This window comes from Nicotiana sylvestris, chromosome 6 (assembly GCF_000393655.2).
Source record: "Nicotiana sylvestris chromosome 6, ASM39365v2, whole genome shotgun sequence".
In the NCBI taxonomy this organism is placed as follows: domain Eukaryota; kingdom Viridiplantae; phylum Streptophyta; class Magnoliopsida; order Solanales; family Solanaceae; genus Nicotiana; species Nicotiana sylvestris.
The window spans coordinates 16,889,667-16,916,868 of record NC_091062.1 but is presented as its reverse complement, the minus strand read 5'-3'; the positions used below and the strand labels follow the sequence as shown (position 1 = coordinate 16,916,868).

At 33.4% G+C, this 27,202-nt stretch overlaps 2 protein-coding genes across 2 annotated transcripts; one reads left to right on the top strand and one right to left on the bottom strand.

Annotated features, from left to right (window-relative positions):
- The first annotated feature begins 10,396 nt into the window (after positions 1-10,396).
- Positions 10,397-15,435, top strand: LOC104232362 (myb family transcription factor MPH1-like). Its single transcript, XM_009785549.2, has 5 exons — positions 10,397-10,551; positions 11,060-11,136; positions 14,048-14,118; positions 14,741-14,855; positions 15,155-15,435. The coding sequence occupies exons 1-5, from the start codon at positions 10,410-10,412 to the stop codon at positions 15,302-15,304; spliced, it is 555 nt and encodes a 184-aa protein (XP_009783851.1). The 5' UTR covers positions 10,397-10,409; the 3' UTR covers positions 15,305-15,435.
- A 3,239-nt stretch (positions 15,436-18,674) lies between these two features.
- Positions 18,675-24,228, bottom strand: LOC104232361 (reticulon-like protein B8). Its single transcript, XM_009785548.2, has 6 exons — positions 24,066-24,228; positions 22,241-22,429; positions 21,972-22,152; positions 21,720-21,861; positions 20,005-20,074; positions 18,675-19,088 (listed from the first exon to the last, which is right to left on the bottom strand). Exons 2-6 carry the CDS (start codon positions 22,422-22,424, stop codon positions 18,919-18,921), a joined length of 747 nt encoding a protein of 248 aa, XP_009783850.1. The 5' UTR covers positions 22,425-22,429; positions 24,066-24,228; the 3' UTR covers positions 18,675-18,918.
- Between the last annotated feature and the right edge of the window lie 2,974 nt (positions 24,229-27,202).

The following is a 27,202-nucleotide window of genomic DNA, read 5'->3' as shown; positions in this document are numbered from 1 at the left end:
GTGAGAGATTCAGGTCATTCAGAGATTTGGTGGTCCAGTTTCGATCAAAAGGTCAAACAATTCCTTGTTGGCCCGAAGCAGCTTATCAGAATGAAGCATGTCAGTGGCGGAAGTAGACACTCAGCAATGATGCGACAAGATAACCACCACATTTTTAAACTAACAAATTTTATTTGTCTGAAACAGCGACAAGAAAATTTGTTAGTCCACACGGACCCTTCCACGAAGAAGGCACGGTTTAGGGGCAAGAAATTCTGTTCAAAATCCTCCAAGAAGAGAGCATGGCTCAGATAAGTTCATTCTAGACTTTTCAGGATCCTCCTGGATAATGAGATTTAATTTAAAGTTCTCAGGACCCTCTTGGATAATGGGATTTAATTTTAAATTTTTAGGACCCTCCTAGATAATATTTAATTTTAAATTTTTAGGACCCTCTTGGATAATATTTAATTTTAAATTTTCAGGACCCTCCTGGATAATGGGATTTAATTTTAAAAGTTCTCAAGACCCTCCTGAATAATGGGATTTAGTTTTAAAATTTTCAGGATCCTCCTGGATAATGAGATTTAGTTTTAAGTTTTAGTGTAAGTTCTCCCTTTAGAAAATATAATTTAGCTTTAAAGTTATCACTCTTAAGATGAAATTTAATTTGAAGTTTTCAGAGCCCTCCTGGATAATGGGATTTAGCTTTTAAATTATTAGAGCTCTGTAGGTAACATGATCCGATTAACACTTACAAATATGCCCAGATCCCAAACTGGGGCAGAAAAATTACTTTTATTTTATCTGTTTTGTTGAAATGGTAGGTGCCCACCTAGATAACAAGGGAATACAGTTCAAGTTTTGGCAGTCAGGCGCCTACCTGGATAAAGGGAATACATTTCAAGTTTTGGCAATCAGGCACCCACCTGGATAACAAGGGAATTCAATTCAAGTTTTGGAAATCAGGCGCCCACCTGGATAACGAGGGAATACAATTCAAGTTTCTGGTAATCAGGCGAACACTTGGATAACAAGGGAATATAATTCAAGTTTCTGGCAATCAGGCACCCACCTAGATAACGAGGGAATACAATTCAAGTTTTTGGTAATCAGGCACCCACCTGGATATATTCAAGTTTTTGGTAATCAGGCGCCCACCTAAATAATGAGGGAATACAATTCAAGTTTTTGGTAATCAGGCACCCACCTGGATAACGAGGGAATACAGTTCAAGTTTTAGTAATCAGGCACCCACCTGGATAACGAGGGAATACAATTCAAGTTTTTGGTAATTAGGTGCCCACCAGGATAACGAGGAATACAATTCATGTTTTGGAAATCAGGTACCCACCTGGATAATGAGGGAATACAGTTCAAGTTTTTGGCAATCAGGCACCCACATGGATAACAAGGGAATATAGTTCAAGTTTTGGTAATCAGGCGCCCACCTAGATAATGAGGGAATAGAATTCAAGTTTTGGAAATCAGGCGCCCACCTGGATAACGAGGGAATACAATTCAAGTTTTTGGCAATCATGTACCCACATGGATAACGAGGGGATATAGTTCAAGTTTTGATAATCAAGCACCCACCTGGATAACGAGGGAATACAATTCAAGTTTCTGGTAATGAGGCACCCACCTGGATAACGAGAGAATACAATTTAAGTTTCTAGCAATCAGGCGCCCACCTAGATAACGAGGGAATATAATTCAAGTTTTTGGTACCCACCTGGATAACAAGGGAATACAGTTCAAGTTTTGGTAATCAGGCGCCCACCTGGATAACGAGGGAATACATTCCAGTTTTTGGTAATCAGGCACCCACCAGAATAACGAGGGAATATAGTTCAAGTTTTGGTAATGAGGCACCCACTTGGATAATGAGGGAATACAATTCAAGTTTTTGGTAATCAGGCGCCCACCTGTATAATGAGGGAATACAATTCAAGTTTTAGAAATCAGGTGCCCACCTGGATAACGAGGGAATACAGTTCAAGTTTTTGGCAATCAGGCACCCACATGGATAACAAGGGAATATAGTTCAAGTTTTGGTAATCAGACGCCCACCTAGATAATGAGGGAATAGAATTCAAGTTTTGGAAATCAGGCGCCCACCTGGATAACGAGGGAATACAATTCAAGTTTTTGGCAATCATGTACCCACATGGATAACGAGGGGATATAGTTCAAGTTTTGATAATCAAGCACCCACCTGGATAACGAGGGAATACAATTCAAGTTTCCGGTAATGAGGCACCCACCTGGATAACGAGGGAATACAATTTAAGTTTCTAGCAATCAAGCGCCCACCTAGATAACGAGGGAATATAATTCAAGTTTTTGGTACCCACCTGGATAACAAGGGAATACAGTTCAAGTTTTGGTAATCAGGCGCCCACCTGGATAACGAGGGAATACATTCCAGTTTTTGGTAATCAGGCACCCACCAGGATAACGAGGGAATATAGTTCAAGTTTTGGTAATCAGGCACCCACTTGGATAATGAGGGAATACAATTCAAGTTTTTGGTAATCAGGCGCCCACATGTATAATGAGAGAATACAATTCAAGTTTTAGAAATCAGGTGCCCACCTGGATAATGAGGGAATACAGTTCAAGTTTTTGGCAATCATGCACCTACCTGGATAATGAGGAAATACAGTTCAAGTTTTGGTAATCAGGCACCCACCTAGATAACGAGGGAATAAAATAGGCACCCACTTGGATAACGAGGGAATACAGTTCAAGTTTTTGGCAATCAGACGCCCACCTGGATAACGAGGGAATACAATTTAAGTTTTTGGTAATCAGGCACCCACCTGGATAACGAGGGAATATAGTTCAAGTTTTGGTAATCAGGCACCCACCTGGATAATGAGGGAATACAATTCAAGTTTTTAGTAATCAGGCGCCCACCTGGATAACGAGGGAATACAATTAAAGTTTTGGAAATTAGGCACCCACATGGATAACGAGGGAATACAATTCAAGTTTTTGGTAATCAGGCGTCCACCTGGATAACGATGGAATACAATTCAAGTTTTGGAAATCAGGTGCCCACCTGGATAACAAGGGAATATAGTTCAAGTTTTTGGCAATCAGGCACCCGCCTAGATAACGATGGAATACTGTTCAAGTTTTTGGCAACCAGGCGCCCACATGGAGAACGAGGGAATGCAATTGAAGTTTTTGGCAATCACCCACCTGGATAATGAGGGAATACATTTCAAGTTAAGTCATTGTCAGACGCCCACCTGGAGAATGAGGGAATTTATTTCGAGTTCAAGTCGTCGGCAGACACCCACCTAGAGAATGAGGGAATTCATTTCAAGTTTTAAGTCACTGGCAGTCGCCTACCCGGAGAACGAGGGAATTCATTTCAAGTTAAGTCATTAGTAGGCACCCACCTAGAGAATGAGGGAAATTATTTCGAGTTCAATTTGTCGGCAGACACCCACCTGGAGAATGAGGGGATTCATTTCAAGTTTCAAGTTGTCCGCAGGCGCCCACCTGGAGAACGAGGGAATTCATTTCAAGTTAAGTCATTGGCAGGCACCCACCTGGAGAATGAGGGAATTTATTTCGAGTTCAAGTCGTTGGCAGGCACCCACCTGGAGAATGAGGGGATTCATTTCAAGTTTCAAGTTGTCCGCAGGCGCCCACCTGGAGAACGAGGGAATTCATTTGAAGTTAAGTCATTGGTAGGCTCCCACTTGGAGAATAAGGGACTGTATTTTGAGTTCAAGTCGTTGGTAGGCACCCACCTGGAGAATGCGGGAATTTATTTCAAGTTTCAAGTTGGTCGCAAGTGCCCACCTGGAGAATGAGGGAATTCATTTTAGAATCTACATCAAAGTCAAGCTATTGGCAGGCACCCACCGGGAGAACGAGAGAATTCATTTCAGAGTTACTTCAATTCACAAATTTAAGAAGCATCAGGAACCCTCCTGAAGAACAGGGTCCATTTTTCAGTTTCATATTGAAGATCAAGTAGAGATTCAAGGAAGATTCAAGACAAGAAGTAGATAGGATTTTGTATTTTTCTTTTACTTATGCTGTAATTTTTCCTTTTATTTTCGATGCAATGGCAAGAACCACGGACCGGAACCTCGATGGCACCTAGACCGGCTCTCCACCTCAGTATACTTCATCACCTTATTCAGTTCTGAACTACACGTGGCCTGATTCCTTTATAGCCAAGGATATGTAGGCATCTCAAATACCAGGGCTCGGTCACACTCTCTTCCTTGCTCTAAATTTTTGATTTATCTAAATAAGGGTCGGGTCAAAAAATATGTCTAGTCGTTCTTTATCTGAAAATACTTCATATTTCCAGTCAAAGAGGGGTAGCTATAGACATGTGATTTTTGACCCTCCCCAAAATTGTACTCATTTTAGCTTTTAGATATTTAGTTTAGGCCTAATATCGCTATTTTACCCAGTTTTAACTATTTTACTTTATTTTAAGAACAAAAAAATAAAAATTACAAAAATAGTTCCATATTTTTCTACTTAATTCACGTACTAGATATTTTTAGAAGGATATTCTACTTTTAACCTATTTTTATTTTAGTATAATCTTGAAAATACCAAAAATTGCTTCATGCCATAGTATAGTCGGTTTTAATTAATTAAGAATGATTTTACAATTTTATAGTACATTATTGTACAAAAGAAATAAATATTTTTAGCCTTGTAGAATTAAAGGCCACTTTAAAGGCAATTTTACCCCAAATTGAGGCCCAAAATCGGATGTCTTTTGAGCCCAACCCTTAAGACCCCAACAAAACCAGCAGGCCCAAGAGCTTCTTCTTCACTCTTAAGACCTAAGACCAGCTTAAGCAACGAGCTTGGCCAAGAGAAGAAGTAGCGGTCGTCGCCCTTCAACCAAGAACCATCGTTCCTCATCTCTGTTCTGCCGTCTCTCACCACCCAGAACTCATCAACGAACAATAACCATCTCCAACCAAAGACACTCTTCAGCCGCAATTCCTCCAGCGACCCCTTTCTTTTAACCCCTGTTTCTTCACCCCTACACCACAAACCAATCGCTCCTCATCACTCACATGCACACACACGGACAGAAACAGTGGAGGAGAACATAAATTTGGAGAGGTCTTTGGTCCGAAATCGGAAAAGAAACGGAAAAATAAATGAAGTTCGATTGAGCCGAAATCAAGTTTGTCGTTCGAGCTTTGCTGCTGGTTCGGGTTCATTTGTTGCTGTTTATTTCAATTTTCCAGTGTTGGATTCATTTGTAATTGATTCCAAGCAAGATTAATCAAAAGTTTCGCGCGTTAAGGTCTATCTAAACTTCTCTCTTTTATTTGTTTGATCTTTCTATTTGCATACGTTATTTTATGTAATACTGGTTCATCTTTCTACGCTGCTTCTCTGTTGATGTCGTTAAAATCATGGATCACGATTTCGTTGAAATTGGGTAGCTGACAGAGTCATTTGATGGAGTTGCTTTCTTAATGATTTAAGTTTAACTATATAATATAATTTAACAATATAATATAATTTGCAGCATTTTAGTGAGGTCTTGCTAATATGTTTAAAAGTGTTCCCTTTCATTGATTAAGAGTCTAGAAAATATTTATCACTAGCTAGTTTGTCTTTGTCTTTTAAAGTCAATTGAGCTTATAATCCATTTCCATAGCACTCTGTTAGGAAGTTTGCATTTCCTTAGGTTTATTTGCGTTCCAATGAGCTAATTTGATGCTTGAATTTGTTTTGTTCCTTTATTTGAGCCTAACTCCCTTTTCGATACCTCCTCGTATTTATTTTCTAATCGTGCGAATGATTATCGCCAGTAATATGCTTAGGTCCGCTAACACGTGGGTAGGCAAACCTTAGGATTTTTGTTAGTTTTGAGGCGAAAGGTCGTTTCAGTAGTTAAATTTATCCAGTGAATGTCCCGAAGGATTTGTATATATTTTATTCGGGGGAATGCCCCGTAGTACTTTATAACGGGATGTCAAAAGTAGAACTTGTAGTGTTTTATTTTTCTTTATTAGGTGGGGACGACCTCGAGCCTCATGTGTGTTTATTTTGCTTTTCCGTGATTTTACCTCAAAAAGTCTACTAGATCAAGTATGCAATAGTACTAGTTACGGGACTTGGGGAGTGCCTAACACCTTCTCCCCGAGTCAAATGAACCCCCTTACCCGAATCTCTGGCGCAGACTTAATTTGGAGTCCAAAGTGTTTTAAAAGGAAAATCATTTTTAAAAAAAAAATGGTGACCTGGCACACCAAAACAAATGTCAGGTGGCGACTCTGAGTTACTTCCTTTTGAACACAATTTTGTCATTTTTTAATTAAAAACTCTTCTTTTGAACTTTACAAAATTCTTTTATTTATATTAAGAGGGTTTAGTGAAGTTGGTTAAAAAAGGAGTGTGACACTGGGGGAGGGTCAGATAAACATAATCCTTTCGGGCAGTGGTTGCTTAGTTCATGGTCCATTGGATGGCCGGTGCAAGGGCAGAAATAGGAATACATTGATTTCTCTTGTTCCCATCTTTCGCTTCAGGACTTATTCTTCGGCGTGGTCAGTACTCCATCCATACTGTTGGACAACAAAACTAATTATGTAAGATTCTAAAACCCCCCCCCCCCCAACTTGCACGGCCACTCCCATTCTACTTCTACCTGATTCCATCGCAATTACTTTATGATGGAAAATACATAGGAAAATTAAAGTAATTAAGCCTTTTCTTTATATATATATATATTTGTTGTTTTAGATATATGAACTTCTTTGGCTTATTTTTTTAATTTGTAATCTTTACACTCTCGTAATTATTCAATTCCCGCACAACTTATTATGTTAAGAGAGGTAATATTGACATAGCCACTTTGGCCCCCACTTTCAGAAATTAAACTTAAAATTTCTATCCAAGTCTTTTACTGTTTATTTTTCCTTTTACGGTTTGTGGAATTTGATAGTTAATTGTGGAAAAGCCATCACGGGAAATTTAAGAAAAAAATCTTTAAATCCACCCATTATTTAATTAGTTTAGCTATAAGATATTAATTGAGCTGCAAATTTGACTTTTCAATATTTTTTCACATGACAGGTAGACCACTGATTAGTATTAGAAGAACGTAACCTATGCTATATTTGCCTAATTGAAGTGGATACATTATATAAAGAGGCTATTGTGTGAAATAGGTACAAATGGCAGCTCAAAGGTGACAAAAATATTGATTATTAATGAATGCATCGTACTATCAAATTAAACTCATGTTCATAACAATTAAAGAATTGAATTTCTAAAGTTTGAAAAAAGAATAAGAGGTCATTCATAAATTACAGATTAAAATAATGAGAGATTATGGTATAAGCAGATAAAAATTACTAGGTAATTTTTTTTAATCTATCTAATCCTTGGTAGATAGATACAGTAGGTACCGATAGATGTTACTTATATATATATATATATATATATATATATATATATATATATATATATAGATTGTTCAAAGATATTACTTTCCTTTGTCTTTCAGTAAGCCTATTTTTTATTATTTTTTAATCATTTTTCTTATTTAGGACAATTTTTGGGTTTACTTGCATGGGATTCTACATAGGTTCATTAAAAAATGGGTTTGAAAATAGAAAAGATACAAATGCGGTATATTTTATAATAAAGATACATTCACATTTAAAGTTGTAAGATTATGCCAACTTCTTTTGACTTATTTTTCTTATTTGCAACTTTTACAGTCTTTTTTAAGGAATTATTCAATTCCAATACAACAAAACATTTGTTGTCATTGTAATGTTGCATTTGAATACCTAGTATGCCACTTTAACAATCATATGTATTTTAGGTACGACAATATCTTTTCACCGTCCAAAGCTCTTATAACCTAATTTACGAAAACATTCTTATATTATTTTCATCTTCTAGCAACTAATGAATGGTTGAAAGTTGAAACCAGTAATAAATGATCTATATATATAAGTTAAATTTTGGTAATGACAAGAAGACTAAGTTTTTTTTTCAAAAATCCAAGTTTTCCGGTCAATAAAATACAAATAATTGAACAAAGTCCTAATTTAGAATGGTCTGTGTGCAAGGCCCCAACTCAAAATTGTATTGAAGTAGGCAGAAATTATGAGTTCGACTATTACCGCCATGCTTTATCAAAAGAATTTATATACGCTACGCGCATCAAAATATATAAATCAAGCAAGCACATTCTGGGACATGTTGAAGAAATATAAATAATAATGTGCTCCCTTTAGTTATTTAAACTTTTAGATAATATGATCGATACAATTCAACATTACTTTACCAAACGACAATGAATATCCCTATTAGAAAACAACCACAAATTTTAAACTATCTTTTACATCAATCAAACCAATGACAAGATACGGCAATTTAGTAGTAGTATTTCTTTTTCTTCTCCAAAGCTAAAGAGAAACAAAATGTGAAACGCATTGTAGTTTGTGTTGGAGCCTGACAGCCTAGCCACTAAATTTCCTTTATAGGTTTAGACGACGATGCACTAACAAGTGAACTTCATTTTTTAATTCTTTTCGGAGCTAGCATATGAGTTACGAGTTTGATTAAATCCGATCTAATAATTTTAGTTTATATCTTTGCAATTTTTTTTAAAAGAAATTATTAAACATACAAATTATTAAGCTTAAATTTAACAATTTAAAAGAATAAATATTTCGAACTAATAAATTTAACAACGCTTTTTGTTGTGGAAGAGAAAGATGTGTTGCTTTCATGAAATTCTAGGGCTAACTTTTTGGTTTTTCCATGCACGTCGAATTTGGCATACTGTTGAAAAAAATGTAAACGGCAGAAGAGAAGAGATGGGGTCCAAAAGTAGGCACCGCCTTTTTTTGACATGAGAATATTGAGAGGTTTAGGTTATACTCTTAAAAGGTAGAAAAAGCAAAAAATACCTTTTCTTGGTTCAAACGTTTGACTTTGCATAATTTTTAATCTAATATTATATATTGAAAATATAAAAAAAAAATACACTATCAATATAATTTAACTTGTTATAACTAACATATTACATGACTTATACTTTTAAGAAATTTAAATTATATACACCGTTAGTATAATAAATTTTCACACCATGAAGTCACATTTACATGATGCAGCACATTATTAAGTTGTCTTATTTACTACGTACTTCGATTACAAACTCATATTTTAAGGAGACTTGTATATCGATATACTTTGGATTAAATTTTTTTATACTTATAGTATATAACTTAAACTCTTTTTCAAGTAAATAATTCACTTATTAAAATTTATTATAGCAAATTAAACAGGTTTTACTTTTCAAGTAATTAGCTTACTTACTATGAACAATTCTCGTATAAGTATTTATAGTTTAAAAATATTTTTCTTATTTTACCAATTAATGGCTCGTATATAGACCAGTAGAAGTATAGAAAATTAGGTGACACTAATTGTTCCTAGGTTCTCAAAAGCAATGCTCTATATGTAATCATTTATTAATCATCGTGCTTTATAAGGTATCAAACGTATATTAACTATAGTTTCACTCCTTTAAGTTTTCACCAATATATAAATTTTTACACTAATTGGACTAAAAGCAATATCCTTGAATACACCTTATACAATTCTTTATGACAGCAAGAGAATTATGCCACGTTATAATTTTACTTTCTTTGCACGATAAAAAAATAATTAATTTATATACACCGATAGTTAAAAACCCCAATTTTGCACTGTTAGTGCAATTTAACCAAGTATAGCAGGTTGTTGCTCTAATTTTGAAGTTACCATATCAGACTTGATATAAAAACAATGTGTTGTTGTATGTCAACTTAATCTAATAGTGTAAAAAATTCATACCCCGTCAACAGAGACAGAGTTAGTCTATTAGGTGCAGGTTCGGCCGAACTCAGTCACTTTTGCTTGAACATTGTATATGTACCAGAAAATCCATTAAATATGTATAAAAAGTTAATTGCGAAACCAATAATTAAACAAGCTATGGGTTTCGTGACAAATTCAGAACTCATAAACTTCAAATCTTGACTCCGCCTCTACCCCTCAATGCATATAACTTCAATTAAAAAGGGGAAAAAAGGTAAAATAGGGCCGGTTTGAATGGGTTGTATTTAAAAGTCTTAAACATCGTTAATGACCATTAATTGCCAAAGTCACTATTTCAAGAAAATTTCTTTCCAGTCTAGGGCTTTAAGATTTTACTCTATTTTTTTTTCTTTTTTTTGTTCCATTTGGAAATAATAAGGAGGAAATGCCGAGGAATTAGAGTATGTTTCCTAAAGTCCAAACAGACCAAGAAAAGTCCATAATCTCAGACTCTTATCTGTACTTTTGTTCTTTCTTTTTATAGTTTGGAACCACTGCATACATATATACTCAAGTAAGGCAAATTCTTTAGCTTTATGCAAATATTCTTAATGTTTATCTCTAAAAAAATGAGGGATATCAGACAATACAAGAAATCTTTAGCTCCACGTTTAAGATGGACTCCACAACTTCATGAGCTCTTCATTCAATCTGTTGAAAGCCTTGGTGGAAGAAACAGTAAGTTTCTGATTCATTCTTGTGTTTTCGAAAACCCGATAAAAGATCAGGATTTGAATTTGATGAGTTAAATCTTTATGTTTAAACTCATTACACTTTTGATGTTACGGGTTCATGCTAAGTATGTTTTTTGAAATTTTAGTGACTTTTCACACACATATATATACACACTCTCTGTCAAAATTACTAGGTTCAGTTGAACTCGTTGATTATGGGTTCGGGGCTAATTAAATAGAGGTGAAATCAAGATATAGAGTGATGGTTTTGTATACATCTTGAATTTGTTATATGTGTAAGCATAGTTCGAGATGAAAGTAATGAACTAAAATTGAACACCTAGAATTCGCTCTAGATTCGCATCTAGGGTTGAGACTATATAAGTTAAGGCTTATGTAAACTCTTGGTTAATTAATTATCTTGCTCAAGTTAATATGATCTATTAGGAATATTTGAACTTTGATAAGAGGATGAAGGAATAATTATTAAGTATTTCATTGTATTTTGGCAGAAGCAACTCCAAAGAGAATTCTGCAGAAGATGGACATAAAGGGATTGAAGATTTCTCATGTTAAGAGCCATCTCCAGGTATTATTTTACTGCACATACTATCTAAATTATTAATTAACCTAGCTAGTTAATGTTCATCATCAATTCATCATATCCATATATAGAAAGTTTCCAGAAAAATTTTAACTTGGAAATTGAACTTCACCAGAAAAACGAAAAAGGAAAAAAAGAAAGAATATATTGAGTTAAAAGCTGTGTTTATTATAGCAAAATCATTTTCCCTTCAAAATTATCAGTATGATCTTTAAACATTCCTTTTTTTTTTTTGAGAATAAATGATTTTTCTTTTTTCAAAATAAATAAATAAATAGAATAGGTGAGTTCTATGAAAGACTGGACTTGTGCTAAATCTAGGAAGTTTTCCCCTTAATTTCATCAGCTTTCTCTGATTATAGTGTAGTAAACAATTTAAATCCTGTTTTAATAGAAGTTCTAATTTAATTTCTTAATATTTGGAAATGATAACTTAATTATTACTCCATCCATTTCAGTTGATATAGTATTGTAGTTATGTTTTACCAGACATGGAATTAATATTTTTAAAATATATTGTTTTAAACATATCAAAATATACGTGCGACTTTAAAAGTGTATCTTAAAGCTTCATGGGACGTTTAAGTTTTAAATTTAGAAAGCTATTTCCTTTATTCCCATTTACAACAAGTGGGGTCTAGGGAGGGTAGTGTGTACGCAGATCTTACCCCTACCCTGGGGTAGAGAGGCTGTTTCCAAATAAATTCCTGACATCCTTCCCTCCAAGAACTTCCCACCTTGCTCTTAGGGAGACTAAAACTCACAACCTCTTGGTTGGAAGTGGAGGTTGCTTACCATCAGAGCAACCTCTCTTGTCTCTTTATTCCCATTTAGTTGTCATATTTACCAAACATAGTTATTCCAAAATATTTATAAATTTAAATAATAAAAAAGAATTAATTATTTTTTTCAACTTCATTCTTATCATTAGTTTTCTAGAAAGTAAAAAGAAAAAAAGAAAGTTGATTACTTATCATTAAGTATGCATTTTCCAAAATTCTTCGCCAAATTTAAATGGATAGATAAAGAGACACCTAAATAAAGTTTCCTTATTTATTAAAAAGATTAATACGGTCAAAGATTAAATAATTAATAAGTATAAATCAGTCAAATTATTCTTAAAAAGTATCCACATAATCTAGAATGGAAGGAGTTCTATTTAGTAAGTAACTCAATTCCAGGCACAACAAACTCAAAAATATATCGTGCCTATTGGAGCTAGGTCTCGGGAGAAATTCAAAAATAGTCAGATTTACAAGTAGTCATTCAAAAATAGTTACGGTTTTAAAAATAATAGAAATTTAGTCACTTTTCATGTAAAGATAAATCTGAACGAAAACACAGTTCAAAATCAGGAAAAATACTCCAGTATAATATACTAGAGTTCCAGTATAATATACCGGTCCAGTATAATATACTAGAGATTGGAGCACCGGTGCTTTTTTTCGATGACTTTGCAAACGCTGGCTATTTTTGAATGGCTAGTCCGAAAACTGGCTAGCCCGTGCTATTTTTACCTAGGTCTCTATAGATTGGTCCAAATATTCGCGACTGGACCTATGGGCGGCTCAACATTATCGGTGACTTAAAGCCAAATATTGATGAGAGGCCTTAATTTTTTTTTACTAAAATATTTTCTTTATATTTTTCATTTGAAGTCTATTTTCCTAATTTCTTGAAATGCAAAATTACTAATAATTTTATTAGTAATTTATTCTATTCATTCTTTTTCAACTGATCATACCACTAATTCTTTTAATCTCTACTAAGACGTTAATCCTAGGTAAAATTTTATCAATTTTACTTTAGATAAACGTTTTTCTGTAGATACATATAAATATTATTCTATGAGTAATATAGGTGTTTGGGAAAAAATTAGGTCTTGTTTTCTGATCGAGTATATTGATTAGAGTATTGTCTTCTACTTGTAGTATTTTATTTAACACTTTTAATTGAAAAAGTAAGTTTAAACTATCAATATCAGCGTGACTATTATATTTTTATCGAGGTTGAGGCATTTTTCAGATTATTATCTTCTAGTGATCTCAAATTTTTCTCACAAAATAGAAAATCAAAAATATTTTCACATGTTTCGGCTTATTCAATTTTAATGGTTAACTTTAATAACAAATCAAAAAAAAATTAATTATAAATTATACGTTTTACTTTAAGCTATTTAAATTTTATTTTTTTAAAAAAATAGTGGTTACTTATAAAACTACTACTATTAGTAAAAAAAAAGGGGTGGGGAGGGGTCCAAAATTTTTGGGGCCTAAAGCTATTGCTTTGACGGCCTCACCCTTCAGCCGGCACTAACTAACTAACTAACTAACTAACTAATTAAATAGTTAGTTAGTTAGTTAGTGTCGGCCGAAGGGTGAGGCCGTCAAAGCAATAGCTTTAGGCCCCAAAAATTTTGGACCCCTCCCCACCCCTTTCCCCTTTTTCTTTTTACTAATAGTAGTAGTTTTATAACTAACTAACTAACTATATATATATGGTAAATTCAATTATTATTGTGTACTAACTTGAGGTTATGGTAGAAATCCATAAACTTTAAATCTAAATTTGTGGGAAATTTGCACATGATGTTTAAATAAAATAAATGACTAGCTAGGTTAGGCATGCTGCTAGATGCTAACCCTAGAGTTATAAAATTGTTGAATAATAGTTGATGAACAATTTGAAATCCAAATTCTTGTAAACTGTTCCGTCTGAATATCCACATATACCTCTTTTTTTTTTTTTTTTTTAATTAGCTTTATTTTTCTTTTCTATCTTTTATCATTCACAATATTAATTCATCTAAAAGGGCAACTGACTAATAAATATAATATACATATTTTTTTGTATATTTGGCTAACATCTTCATCCATTTGAATTTCCTGAAAATCAGATGCATAGAAACATGAAGGAGCAACCCAGCCTCCATGTTGTAATGCCAGATTTCAATTTGTTTTCGACACTGTAAGTCTTACATATACTTCTTTTAGTTTCAAATAATTTTATTAATATTACTTATGCATCATATTATATAACGAAACTTTTCTGCACGTTTTAATTAGTTTCATTCAAGTCTAATATACATAATAGGTCGTCTGACCAGTGGCGGATTCAGAATTTTAAAGATATGGGTGCTTGCTAATAAAAATTTTGAAAGAAGAGGAAAAAAGAATTTAGTCATGGGTGCTCACTCAATATTTATTTAAGTATTTTTATAATTGGCCATGCAAATCTACTAAATCTGGTCAAAGATAATGGGTGCTTGAGCACCCATAGAAGATCATGTAGATTCGCCACCTGATAACAACACTTGCTTTGATTAATTCAACTTTAGTCAGATCTCTCTAAAATAACCATTTTTTATAATAACACTTTATTATAGCGGCCGTATTTCTTTTTAAACTATTTTTTCATGTTATGTTATAATACGTATATGTTCTCTATACACTTTATTATAACAGTCAAAAAAATATTACGACAAACGCGCGAGGTTGTTATAGAGAGGTTTGATTGTACTGTATATCATCTATGACTAGTCATCGTTACTTATATTAAAGGCATTTAACTTTTTCCATACATCCTTCAGGCTTGTGTCTAAAAGATTGAGCAGTAAGCAGAAAGAATGTGGAAGCCAATTCTCTCGCAAAGAAAGAAATTCATCTGACCAAAATGGTGAAAATATTCATTACAATGACTACCGGGTAAAATGGCCTTCTTAATTTGTACTTTATTTTTGAAGTTAAGTCATATACACTACACTATTAGTGAAGTTGAACCTATAATAATTAACAGATTAGTTATTATTTTTATCAGGTTACCTATTAATATTTATTATAGAACTTACTTGCAATTTAAGTATTAGTACGTAACCCGGTTTTGTAATATTTTTTACGCCATTAATGTATAGAACTTATAAATTGAACTCTTTACTTTAGCCTTATCGAGAAAAGTGAATGTTGTACACATTTAAAATTCCTTTTTTTCTTTTGGTGATTTACAGGAAGAAGAAGGAAGTATAAGTAGTGGAATGACAAAGGAGGAGGAACAATACTGTGAAAAGGAGAGAAATTTTTGGCCTGTGGATAATCATAATTTTTTTGACTCTACTATGGAAAACACTCACATTAACCTAGATTTATCTCTCTCTTAATTCCTTTTTATTATTGTTAATTATGTGAGAATAGAATAGACCCCTAGCTTGTATGACATTCTTCTTATGTTTATTTATGTACATTTTGATAAGAATAATAGAACTATATATGCATGTTCAGGCACCAATTAACTAGTTCTTGTCCAAGTGAACAAAGAGATTCTAGTGGATATTATTTGATTCGTGTTCTTTTTAGTTTCTCGTTCAGTCTTCAGTGCTTGTATTGGACTCTCAATTAATCCGAAGTCGTATTGCGTAAGGTCCTTTAAAGAGTGAAACGCTCCCTATCAAGAATCTTTTTTATTCTTATAACTCGAACATGATACATTTAATTAAGGATAAAGGAATCATCCACCCATCGTAATCCTCGATGGTAATTTGATTCTAATTACTTGTGATAGTATCACTTAATATTCTAATGCCTTCTACCTAGCTAAACAGTATAGTTTATGTTTGACTAATTAATTTGAAAAGCACTTCTGAACAACAATTATTGTTTGGCCAAACTTTTAAAAACTGCTACATTTTTTTCTCAAAAGTACTTTTCAAAAAATTATTTATGGAGAGAAGCTACCTTTTTCTGTTTCTCCAAATTAAAACTGCTTCCGCTTCTCCTCAAAAACACTTTTTTTTTTCTTCCAAAAGCTTGGCCAAACACTTTAACTTTGAAAGAAAAAACCACTTTGCTTCTACAATTGGAAAAACTTGACCAAACAAGCTATTCTACTGCACAAAAGTTGTGCGAAGAATTAATAAGAATTGTTGCCATCCAATTCTATCAACAAATTTTGTATTGGAATTTGAACATATAGATGTGCACGACTTGACAGGAAAATGTGTAACTTCACCAAGGTTAATTGGTATCCCCTGATCCACCTTAATTTATATTTTGACTTTTTTTTTGTGGTCCATAATATTTAATTTTTTTAAATATGAGAAAAGAATTAATTTTTTTTAAAGTTGCCTAAAGTGCGTAGCAGTATTTGTTGTATTTCTAATAAACAAATTAAGGTTAATATGATTAATTTTATTATTAATTAATGTTAAAAAGTAAATTTCTTAATATGAGTAAAAATAATAAAAAATCAATTAAAATAGACCGGAAGGAGTATACTTTACCGTTTATGAAACTTAGCAAGTAATGTAAATTGATATAATTCTTTGACAAAATTGCTAAGTTGGGTATCTCTATTTTTGGTTTTCCTTCTCAAGACTGAATTTGCAAGTCAATCCTTCTTTAGTTGTGTTGGGCAGCTGTATATATGCAGGGGCGGAGCTAGCCTATTAGTTACGTGTTCGGCCGAATCCAGTAGCTTTGATTCAAACCTTGTATTTGACTTATGAAATTTATCAAATATATACTAATTTTTAATTTAGAACCCAATAACTTTAAAAGGTTAGAACTTCGAACCTATAACTTTCAAATCCTAGCTCTGCCTCCGCATATATGATAGTCTTACTCCTATTTACAGCATAGAAATAAATGACATTTAAACAAAGATTTAAAACCCATTTGACAGAGATGTATCTAGGCTTAATTCTTATATCCACTCTCTAGGGTCTCTTTGGGAGTTGACTGCATTCAAAACTATGCGTATTCTGTGTCGGAGATAGGATTTTCATCGAAAGGGTTCATCGTATACTCTATTATATATACATGTATTAAAAAAAAGGAAAAGGGTAAAAAATGCCCCTTTACTATATGATTGAAAAGAATTATTTATACTCCCCGTTATACTTTCGGGCCATTATAACCCTCGACGTTATAAAACAGGTGCAAAAATACCCCTCCTCCCTTCTGCTAGGGCTTTCCCCCGTGGCAACGCCATCCTACTAGGCATTGGCATGCATGACATTTTGGTGAGATTGGCATCTGAGCACTCCTAACCCATTTTATTTCCTTACCTCCTTCACCACACAAATATTTTTCCACCATCATCTGATCACCATTCTTGACCTTCAAACCACGATTCTTTCATTTTTTCCCCCTATGTTTTCCACTCACCACCTCCATTAACAATATAATCACCTTCAGCACAATCCTTTTTATCCCCCATTTCACCACTATTAACAAAATTATTTTTCTTCCTTTCATCACAGTAGCCCAACTCTTCTTTAACAGATAGCACCAAAATCATCTTCATCCCAATTTTTATCCTTCCCATCCGTGACCCAAAATCGAGAATGTGATTTAAAAGTGCTAGAATTCATTAATGAATTTGCACTTTGGGAGGGATTAAGCTTTCATATGTCAGTTCTAAATATTTTTCAAGCACACCCAATTTCAAAGCAGTGGTTCTAAAGGATTCCTTTTTTCTTTTTAAATATAACTAACGAGAATTTTATAAAAGAAAATCCCATAACGAGAATTTTATAAAAAAGGCCCTTATACTTATGTTAAGAACGTTACCAATTTCTCTGTTTTGTCCAATAATTACTAAGGTAAATGTGGATAATGAATTTTTACCTTGGATTGTTAGAGTTCTTGATTATGGGTTTAATGGAGTAGTACTGTTGCAGCTTCAGTTATCTACAATTTGGAATACAACAAAAAAAACTCAAAAAAAATTGGGTGAAGATGGCAGGGTGGGTTTGGGTTGGGGTGGGAGGAATAGTGGGTGATGGTGGAAGAAGAAATCAGAGGCGGGGCAAAAATGGGTAATGCGGTGGTATGTCACGTGGCATCCACTTCACCAAAATGTCAGGCCACGGAGGTTGATACTGCCATGGTGGAAGGCCATGATGGAGGAGGGGTATTTTTGCACTAATTTTATAACGTCGGGGCTATAATGGACCGAAAGTATAGCGGAGGTTATATATGATCCTTTTCATATAGTAAAGGGATATTTTTTACCTTTGCCGTAAAAAAAATCTTAACCCTGTATGCACGATGTATTTTTCTGGCGATGAACTCCTTTCGCTCTTCTAGCTCTCATGTGTGTATTAATGAAAAAGGATGAAGCTTTTTCCAAAGCATATGACTTCTGGATGTTGACGATGATATCTATACACTGGTTTCTATTCCATATAATCTCGTTGCCTCATCTTGTGCAGACATGTTTTCCAGAGGAAGAGAAGGCAACAAGGGAGAAAAAGAAAGAGAAAAAAAGGATAATTTCATAGATGGTTACTTGACTTTCACTTTATTATACCAGAATAATTAAATTTTTTTAATTGAAAAAGTCACTCGACTTACCTAAGTAATGATTAATTTTTGTAATTAAAAAAAAGTCACTCAACTATGCCCGAAATATCAAAGAAAGTCACTGGGAAGAAACGAAGGAGACATATAATATTATTCCTATAATACTTAGACAAATGTGTGACTTTTTGGTTACAATACACACATGCAGGTTCTTACCATTTAAACTTTCTGCAGAAACTCAATTTATTTTCAAATGCCAATATCAATCAAGTACATGCAACATTTACATAAGGTGAGCAAAGGTCCAATACACTTCTTTCTTTTGATCTACTAAAGTTGTCACCTCGATTAATCCTAAGCATAAATACAGCAATTTGTTGCCTAAGCACGAATAATAAGTTTCATATTCTCAGCATACAAGCTGGCATTCAACTAGATCGATCGTTTACATTTTTACTAGCGTTATGATCTAGTCGAGCTTCTTTCCCCTGAAGTTGCCTCTTGGTATTTTGCTGAGGACACCAGAATCCAGCTTCTTGTAATGGCCTCGAAGCTGTTCGAGGGCATTATAGACAAAACCATCAACTTCATCTTCATATCTTTCATATAGCACTGGAAGCGTGTGGGCAGCAATGAAACCTTATACACAAGTCAAAATTCAAAAGTATAGTCAAGATAACAACGTCCTTCTTTCATATTTGCAACAAATTAAACATATAGAACGCGACTAATATACAATCACAGGAATAGACCAAAACCATTTCCTTCTCTTTTGACTGAAAGTAGATTAAACACATCCAATATTTTGGGAATGGATTTTCAACTGTACAAGGCGATACAAACTAGTTGGGATTAGGTTATAATCATGTTAGTACGATCATTTTAGGTCCTAAGTTTTCTACGAGTCTTTTAATCCTATCATAGATTTATATGGAAGTAGAAAGAATTTAAAACTTCTAGTACTATTTCTTTTTTATTTTGTTGGACTGAGATGAGCTTAAAATGGAGTAATATGGTCAGCTTGGATTCTAAACCCAACTTGCTTGGAATTGAGTCTTGCAATAGTTGTCATAATTTCAACCGTGCGAGTACGATTATACGGCTAATCACTACAAATAGAACTACTTTAAAACATATGATCCTGTTTGTGTTAGACTAACAACTCAGACATTCAAAAGTCAGCCAATAAAGTTAGTCATCAACAACAACAACAACAAAGCCAGTGAAATCCCACATGTGGGGTCTAGGGAGCGTAGTGTGTACGTAGTCCTTATCCCTACATAGAGAAAACAGAGAGGATGTTTCCGATATACAAATAAAGTTAGTCAAAGGACTCATTTCTACTTTTTGGAATCTTATATGTGCTAGATAATAACTATAAGGTGATATCATAGGACACAGCTAAATGCATCTAGAAGTGATTCTGTTGATACTCATACATTAGACAGCCTTATATCGGCGGAAAATGAAAAAAATCTCATGTTTGATACCCAAGGCATAAGTAATACTACATGACTATTAAAATTGCTATCAATGAAAATAAGAGATCTCTTACCAATATATAAAACAGTCAAGAAGTTGCACCAGCTTCCTATGATACCAGCAGCCCACAAGCTCACTACAACCTAGGACAAATCCGAAGACATTAGTTTTGAAGTCAGCAACAGTATTTTTACAGTATTAGAAATTTTCAGACATAAGATTCAGTGATTAATTAAATTGTTAGCATAAATTTTGTTTAGGTTTGCATGTTTGACACCATAGGGAGGGAGAAGATGTCAATATAGAAGAATCTGGTAACCGAACACAAGGAAAAAAGATTCCATATTACATGCAGACCGAAAAAGATAGGGCGGGTTAGGTAATGGCCTTTTGGGAGGGGGAGATGTTGGGTTGAATGTCAAAAAGCTGCAACAAAATTTAGCGACCAGAGCAACTTCAACAATTTACATGCAGCAAGTTTAATAGACATTCCATATTAGTTAATCTGTTTTTCCTTTTCGGTTAATTCTCTTTCCCAAAGTTGCAATCAGAGCTTATGATTTTCTCATCACATATGGATCTTATTCAACAATGTCAGAAGAGGTCGTGAAAATAAGTTAGCAAAGACAGAAGCCTTGGCATCTCAAAATGGTGTTGAAAAGGGAAAAATTATTCAAATAAACCAATAATAGATAGAGCACCTTGCACTGCATTAAATAAACAACATATGTACAGTACAATTATTTTGGAAGGCGGTTGATCAGATGGACAAGGCGACATGAAAAGTGCTTGACTAGAAGCAAAACTAGCAGGGTAGGTGGAGGAATCATTACCTTTGTAAGAAACTTTTATCATCCTTGTTGAAAAAAGAAACATGTGCAAAGAAACTATGAAACAGAGTTTTGCTAATTGGTTCTGCTTTGAGGTTGTTTAGAGGGGTCAAAATGGATGTTATAAATATTATGCAGCATTTGGGAGTTGAGAAAAGTAAAAGGCCTTCTTGCCCGTAGGGTTTTGGTCTAGTGGTACAATCGTAGCGCGTGATATGTGGCTAGGCACATGTCACGGGTTCAAGTCCTATTATTCAAGTGGTGAAGGGTAGAGGGGCAATGCCCATTATCCAACGGGAATTTCTCAGTTATTAAAAAAAGAAGTAATAGACCTCCTTCTGAAACTTTCATCAATATTTTTAACCTTCATAATTAATAATGAAATGCCAGTCTCACCTCCACTGACACAGGGAGCTCCACCACACCATAATATAACTATAAGAATAAAAAGGGAAGCCCGGTGTACTAAGCTCCCGCTATGCGCACGGTCCGGGGAAGGGCCGGACCACAAGGGTCTATTGTACGCAGCCTTACCATGCATTTCTGCAAGAGGCTGTTTCCACGGCTTGAACCCGTGACCTCCTGGTCATATGGCACCAACTTTACCAGTTACGTCAAGGCTCCCCTTAAGAGTCTTTACTCATAATTCTTACTTGTAAAAACTTTGCCTTCATTCTACAATATTTTCTAATTGTACCACAGACCTATGAAGCAAAACCTAACTCAGTCACCCTTCTAATGCCTTGTGGTCCATGATTTGATACAGTTAAATTAAACAAAATATTTATACAAAAAAAAAAAAATCAACTTAAAAGAGGCCTCATAATTCAAATCAAGCACTTGATACTTTGTTATGGAAATTCTTGAAATTGAAACAAGGAAGTATCATCTTATTATAAGCTTATCCGTTTCAAACTAATTGAGCATGGAGATTAATGACTAGTGATATCTAACATACCAGTAAGAATTGTTTCAAATCACCCCCACATGCAACATCTTGAAGGAAGACCAAACCATGGTTTATTTCAGTCCCTATTGCTGTGGCAATATTGATGAAGAGGTCATTAGGTAAGACGAGACGAGGAGCCTTAGATTGAGACCTGTTGCCATAGAAGTTAACTTCCATTAACTTGATTCAAGAATGTCATACCAAATGACAAATGAGAACAATGACGTTGCTTCAGAACGCAATGATAGGTTATATCACTACCTGTTTATTACCCCAGAAGCATTTTTCCAAAGAAACTGAGCGACCATACCAATGCTCAGAGCAAAGCATAAAAGTGAGAGAAAATTGTAGTTAAGCCACTCAAATAGCACCCAGATGGCTGTGGCGCTGACTAAAACACCGGCCGAGATTTTCTTGTTTCTCCACAACAGCACATCAGCAGCTACAAATTCATCGACGCGTATTGAGTATTGCTATAGCAGACAGCCAGTATGAGATAAAAAAGGCAAGAATGTATAAAAGTACCGTACATTTGCCTCCACCCAAACAATGGTGTATTGGTTTCTGACGTCCAAATAGCCTATTGAATTGAGTACTAACAGAGCTTGCCCCTTCCTCTTGAAAGAATGATGCAGATTTATGTTTCGGCCCACCATCAGAAAGAGATTCCACGATGTTGTTCAAAAGATTCTCAGCTGTTATTCCCTCCGGCATTTTTCCTTTTTTGGCACACATAAGAAGCCAACTCGGTCATCAAAAGAATAACATAAGGCACAAAGTCATTATGGATAGCTGAAATATTTATGTCGACCAAATACTGGTAAAACATAAAAAACCAAAGAAAATAAGAGCTTTTCATAAGTAATATCTCACAGTAGGAGAATGTTAGACGAGGACACAAATCATAAATTAGCCTACCAATAAAAAGGGATCTCAGACGAAATAATGAAGCAGGGGGAAACTCTAATTAAATTAAAATATATAATCGATAACCTTGACTCCTGTCAACATGGCTTCCAATATTAAAGAACAGCGCAACCTGGGAAGGTGACCAAGAAGTTTGCACATAACACAAACAAACAAACGCACAGAGAGCAAGAAGAGGCCTAAAAGTCACCAGAAAAACACAAGTCTTCCAATGATGCAACGAGTCACACAAGATTAATCACAAAGCATGACACAAGTAAATATATTGATTGTACAAAATCACACAACTAATCACATTCCTAAAGCATTCAACAATCACTATTTATTGCTAAGCTTAAATAGCAGGAATTCTTATTTTCTATGGTAAATTTTATACCTCCATCTCAAGTAAGAACGGGGAAATTCTGAAATGCTACTAATATAGATAACAATAGAACCAAAGACCCCATATGTACACTTATAAGTTTTCAACAGATACCAAGATAAGAATACAAGAAAAGCTAGGAATTAGTCACAAACCAATTTGATAAGGAGTTAATTACAAACCATAAGGAACAAGCGATTCTTATTTCAGAAACAAACTTTGATCAAAGAACCAAAATCCATAAGACCCAAAAAATGTAAAAATAGTGTAAAGAGGAAAATATTGCTGACCAAGTTTATGCATTACCAACAACAACAACAACAATCCCGGTGTAATCCCACAAGTGGGACTAGGAGGGTAGTGTGTACGCAGAACTTACCACTACTTTGTGAAGGTAAAGAGGTTGTTTCAAGGAGACCCTCGATTCAGAAAGTTTATGCATTACCAACAAGCTCAAATCTTCCTAGGAGAGAACCCGATAATTGTACACAAAACATGAACTTGAACTAGAAGATTTTTTAGCAAAAGGGTTCATCATTTAAGTTCAAATAATACTTCTGAAGAGTATACAAATACAAACTAATCAAAAAATCATTAAATTAACCCTTAATCCAAATTTAGTTATAGTCAACAGGGGTGGAGCTAGAGTGTCCCGAGCAAGTTCGGTAGAATCCTGAAAACTTGAAATACTCTCTCCGCCTCTGATAGTCGAGTATATGGATCTACAAAATAATTGTATCCAGCTCTTTATAGTTCAACTACTATTAAATATGGAATAATAATATTCTTTAAAACTTAACTTCTCTTACATAATTCTCTAACAAGTCCTTGTTTTCTATATAAAGTTTCTTCCTTTCGAGTTTTAAACATCATTAATAACAATTATCTACAGGAAAATTAAAGATATTTTCAAATAAATTTGATGATATCATGATACCCTTTCTTTTCTTTGTATCTCTACGCACAAAAGTGTTACAGTACTAACTAATCATAGCAATGAAACTCCAAAATAAAAACAAAGGGAAATGAAGAGTAAGAGAATTGAGGTGATAGAAGGGACTAACCAGATTGAAGAATGAACCCAACAACTCAAAACTAGAGAAACTCAACAGAAAAAGACTTATTTGCTTTTGATCAAGAAGATAATTCTGTTTTTTGGTTTGCCCCACCCCACCATGTGTTTTATTCTATCCTGTCAGTCCCAATTTAAATGAAAATTTTCATTTTAGTCTAACCCAAAAAAAATATCTTCATATATATTAGAAAAAATTAATTTTAAAATTGAAGGTAGCTTTGGAGTAACAGTAAAGTTATTTTTGTGTGACCTACAAGTTATGAATTCGAGCCGTAGAAGCAGCTATTAATGTTTGCATTAGATTAGACAATCCATATTACACCACTTGAAGTGCGGCTTTCCCCCAAATTCGTGAACGCAGAATACGTTGTGCATTGCGCTGCCACTTCTTTTCTTAATAAAATAATTTTGTTGCAGTAGTACTCCCTCCGGTCCACAATAAGTGACATTTACTTTTTTATTTTGGTCCAAAATAAGTGTTCATTTATATAATCAAGAAAATATTCAATTTGTTTTTCCAAAATTATCCTTATGTACGTATCCCTAAAAAATCGTTTACTCATCACATTAAATTATGTTGCAACATTTAATTAAGGATAGTTTAGTTACACTAACTATTTTTATCTAGAATTTAGTATTTCTTTAATGGGCGTGCCCAAAATAAATTTGTCACTTATTATGGATCGAAGGAAGTAATATTTAAATATTATTTTCGGCTTTAAATTTAAAAAAAAATTATATATTTTATATTAAATATTAAATATTATCACATAATTAGGACGAAAAAAAAATATGAGGCAGTTAGAAGTGGGGAGGGTTTTTTTTTTTGGTTGGGAGGGGAAGGGGGGGTTTGATTGTTTGTTGGGGATTGGAGAATATTAACCCCTAATTCGGCTCTGCTCCAGTGAGCTTTGCTCAAGTAAATCTCAATGGTTGTTTTGATTAGGGACACGTGTCCTTCTTAATTCCAAAGGTTAATATTGTTTATAGTTAATCTATATTAATGGCAATAACTGAAAAGATATTTTTTTTTTAAATCTACTTCTAGTCATTAAGTCTTTTGAATGTCTTTATCAATGGTTAAACATACTAGAACACGATTGTTTTCTGTTTCTTTAAACAACAATCTTTTTTAGTTTTATTTTCCTTTTTGGTTTGACTTTTATAATTCGAGAATTTTAGCACAATAATAATGTATGACACGTAAATATTACATCAAAATTGAGTTCTAAGGTATATATAGAACCATTATTATTAGACAAAATTTAAATTATTCTTCTTACATATTTGCTATATAAGTCAGCTATACTTTTATCACTTTTTAAATTTAAATCCAAATTTAAGCTCAAAAACAAGAAATGATCATTAAAAGACCAAACAAACATATTTACCGGATGAATTTTAAATAAAACACAATTAATAGTCTTAATATTGTCTACAGAGTAATTAATACATAGAACATATACATAATTACTTAAATTATAATATCACATAAAAATATTATAAATGAAAAAGTTTTGGAAGTCAATGCTAAGCTTTTACGGTACTTCTTTCCTGAAAAAAGAGAAAATAATGTAATTATTGAAATTTTTATTATATCTTTTTTCAGTTATTGCCATTAATTTAAACAAATCTTAACAAAATGTCGATAAACTAAATAACCATTGACATTTACTGGAGTATATCTGGAGCAGAGCTTAACCCCTAATTGTGTGTTAGCGTTTGCATTGGAAACAGAACCAAATAAGAGAAACGTGAGAAAGGTAAACAAATATTAAAAGCTTGCGTACGTGGACTGAATCAGTGAATATACCGACAGAGTAGCAGTCAGAATTAAATTGCCATTTGTCTGTATTTAATAGCACTAACAACTAGAGGTGTCCATGCATATTCGAAAACAGATTAAATCGACCGAACTGTATTATATTGAACCCATTTTCAGATTTCTTCTAAAGAAACTGTAAATTTTTATATAAATTTATCATCGTACCAATAATTAGGGTAGGTTTTTTTTTCCTGAAAATAAATCAAAAAAAATACCGAACCATACCGAATAAATTTTACATATAAAAAATATATTTATATAGTAAGTTTAAAAATAATAGAATTTTTTTTGGGGCTTGAAATTATGAAAACTGTTACGAGCCAACAAGTAATGAAATGCAAAATACTAATTCGTAAAACCTATTATGCTACTTCTACTTAAACTTCATTAGCAAGATACAGTATTCTAGCGATTACGAGTAGCAAACTACAATGTATTGAATATGTTTCCTTTCATATAATTTGGATTTATAGCAAGCTACAATGTATTAAATATCGACTTTATTGTTGAGTCCCAGCTTGGTTAATATATTTTCACTCGTGTGATTTATATTTTTTGCCTTTTACGTTGTTGTAGAATAATTGATGGATCTATACTCTAGCCATCTTTTATTTTTTTTAATTCATCAGTTTAAACAGTAAAAATGTCTAGAGAGTTGTGCTAAGTTCTATAAAAAAACATATGTTATTGCATTCTACTTCTACCGGTGAATTTTACATGGTATTTAAAAAAATATAAAAAAAATTAACCGAACCGTACCGATACCGAAGAGAAACCGACATGATTGGGACGGTGTCGAAAATTCTAATTTTGGTTATACATAATAGAATAACCGAAAAATTAGTATGGTACAAATTTTATAAAATAATCGGCTGAACCGAACCATTGACACCCCACCCCTACTAACAACCCTTCCTTAATTCTCGTTTTTGGCACATTTAATTCTCATTAATATTTTAAAACCTTTTTTTGGGGAACTTATTGATTTGAAAATTTTGAGAATCTGACTTTAAATTCTTTTAAAGAAAATTGTAACTTTCTTTACAAAATATAGCTCAACGATAATTATTGCAATAACTCAAAAATTCCAATTGTCCAACCAATAACACCAAACTTTGCATTGTCCACTACTAGTATACTCTTTTCGTTCTCATTTAATTGCCATGTCTTGATTTTCGAGAGTCAAATTATATAAATTTTAATCAATATATAATAAAAACAAATAATAATGTTTTCGTATAGTTTTCAAATATTTATATTATAATTTTCAAATATTAAGATAATTTAATTTAATTTTAAAA

What these genes read in the sequence shown, in the direction of transcription:
- LOC104232361 (XM_009785548.2), bottom strand. Translation starts at nt 22,424, where the DNA reads ATGCCGGAGGGAATAACAGCTGAGAATCTTTTGAACAACATCGTGGAA. An exon ending in ATTTGAAACAATTCTTACTG is followed by an intron (nt 20,075 to 21,719) that starts GTATGTTAGATA and finishes GATTTGTCCTAG; the next exon opens with GTTGTAGTGAGCTTGTGGGC. An exon ending in CTTGACTGTTTTATATATTG is followed by an intron (nt 19,089 to 20,004) that starts GTAAGAGATCTC and finishes CTTGTGTATAAG; the next exon opens with GTTTCATTGCTGCCCACACG.
- LOC104232362 (XM_009785549.2), top strand. Translation starts at nt 10,410, where the DNA reads ATGCAAATATTCTTAATGTTTATCTCTAAAAAAATGAGGGATATCAGA. An exon ending in ATGTTAAGAGCCATCTCCAG is followed by an intron (nt 11,137 to 14,047) that starts GTATTATTTTAC and finishes CCTGAAAATCAG; the next exon opens with ATGCATAGAAACATGAAGGA. An exon ending in TTCATTACAATGACTACCGG is followed by an intron (nt 14,856 to 15,154) that starts GTAAAATGGCCT and finishes GGTGATTTACAG; the next exon opens with GAAGAAGAAGGAAGTATAAG.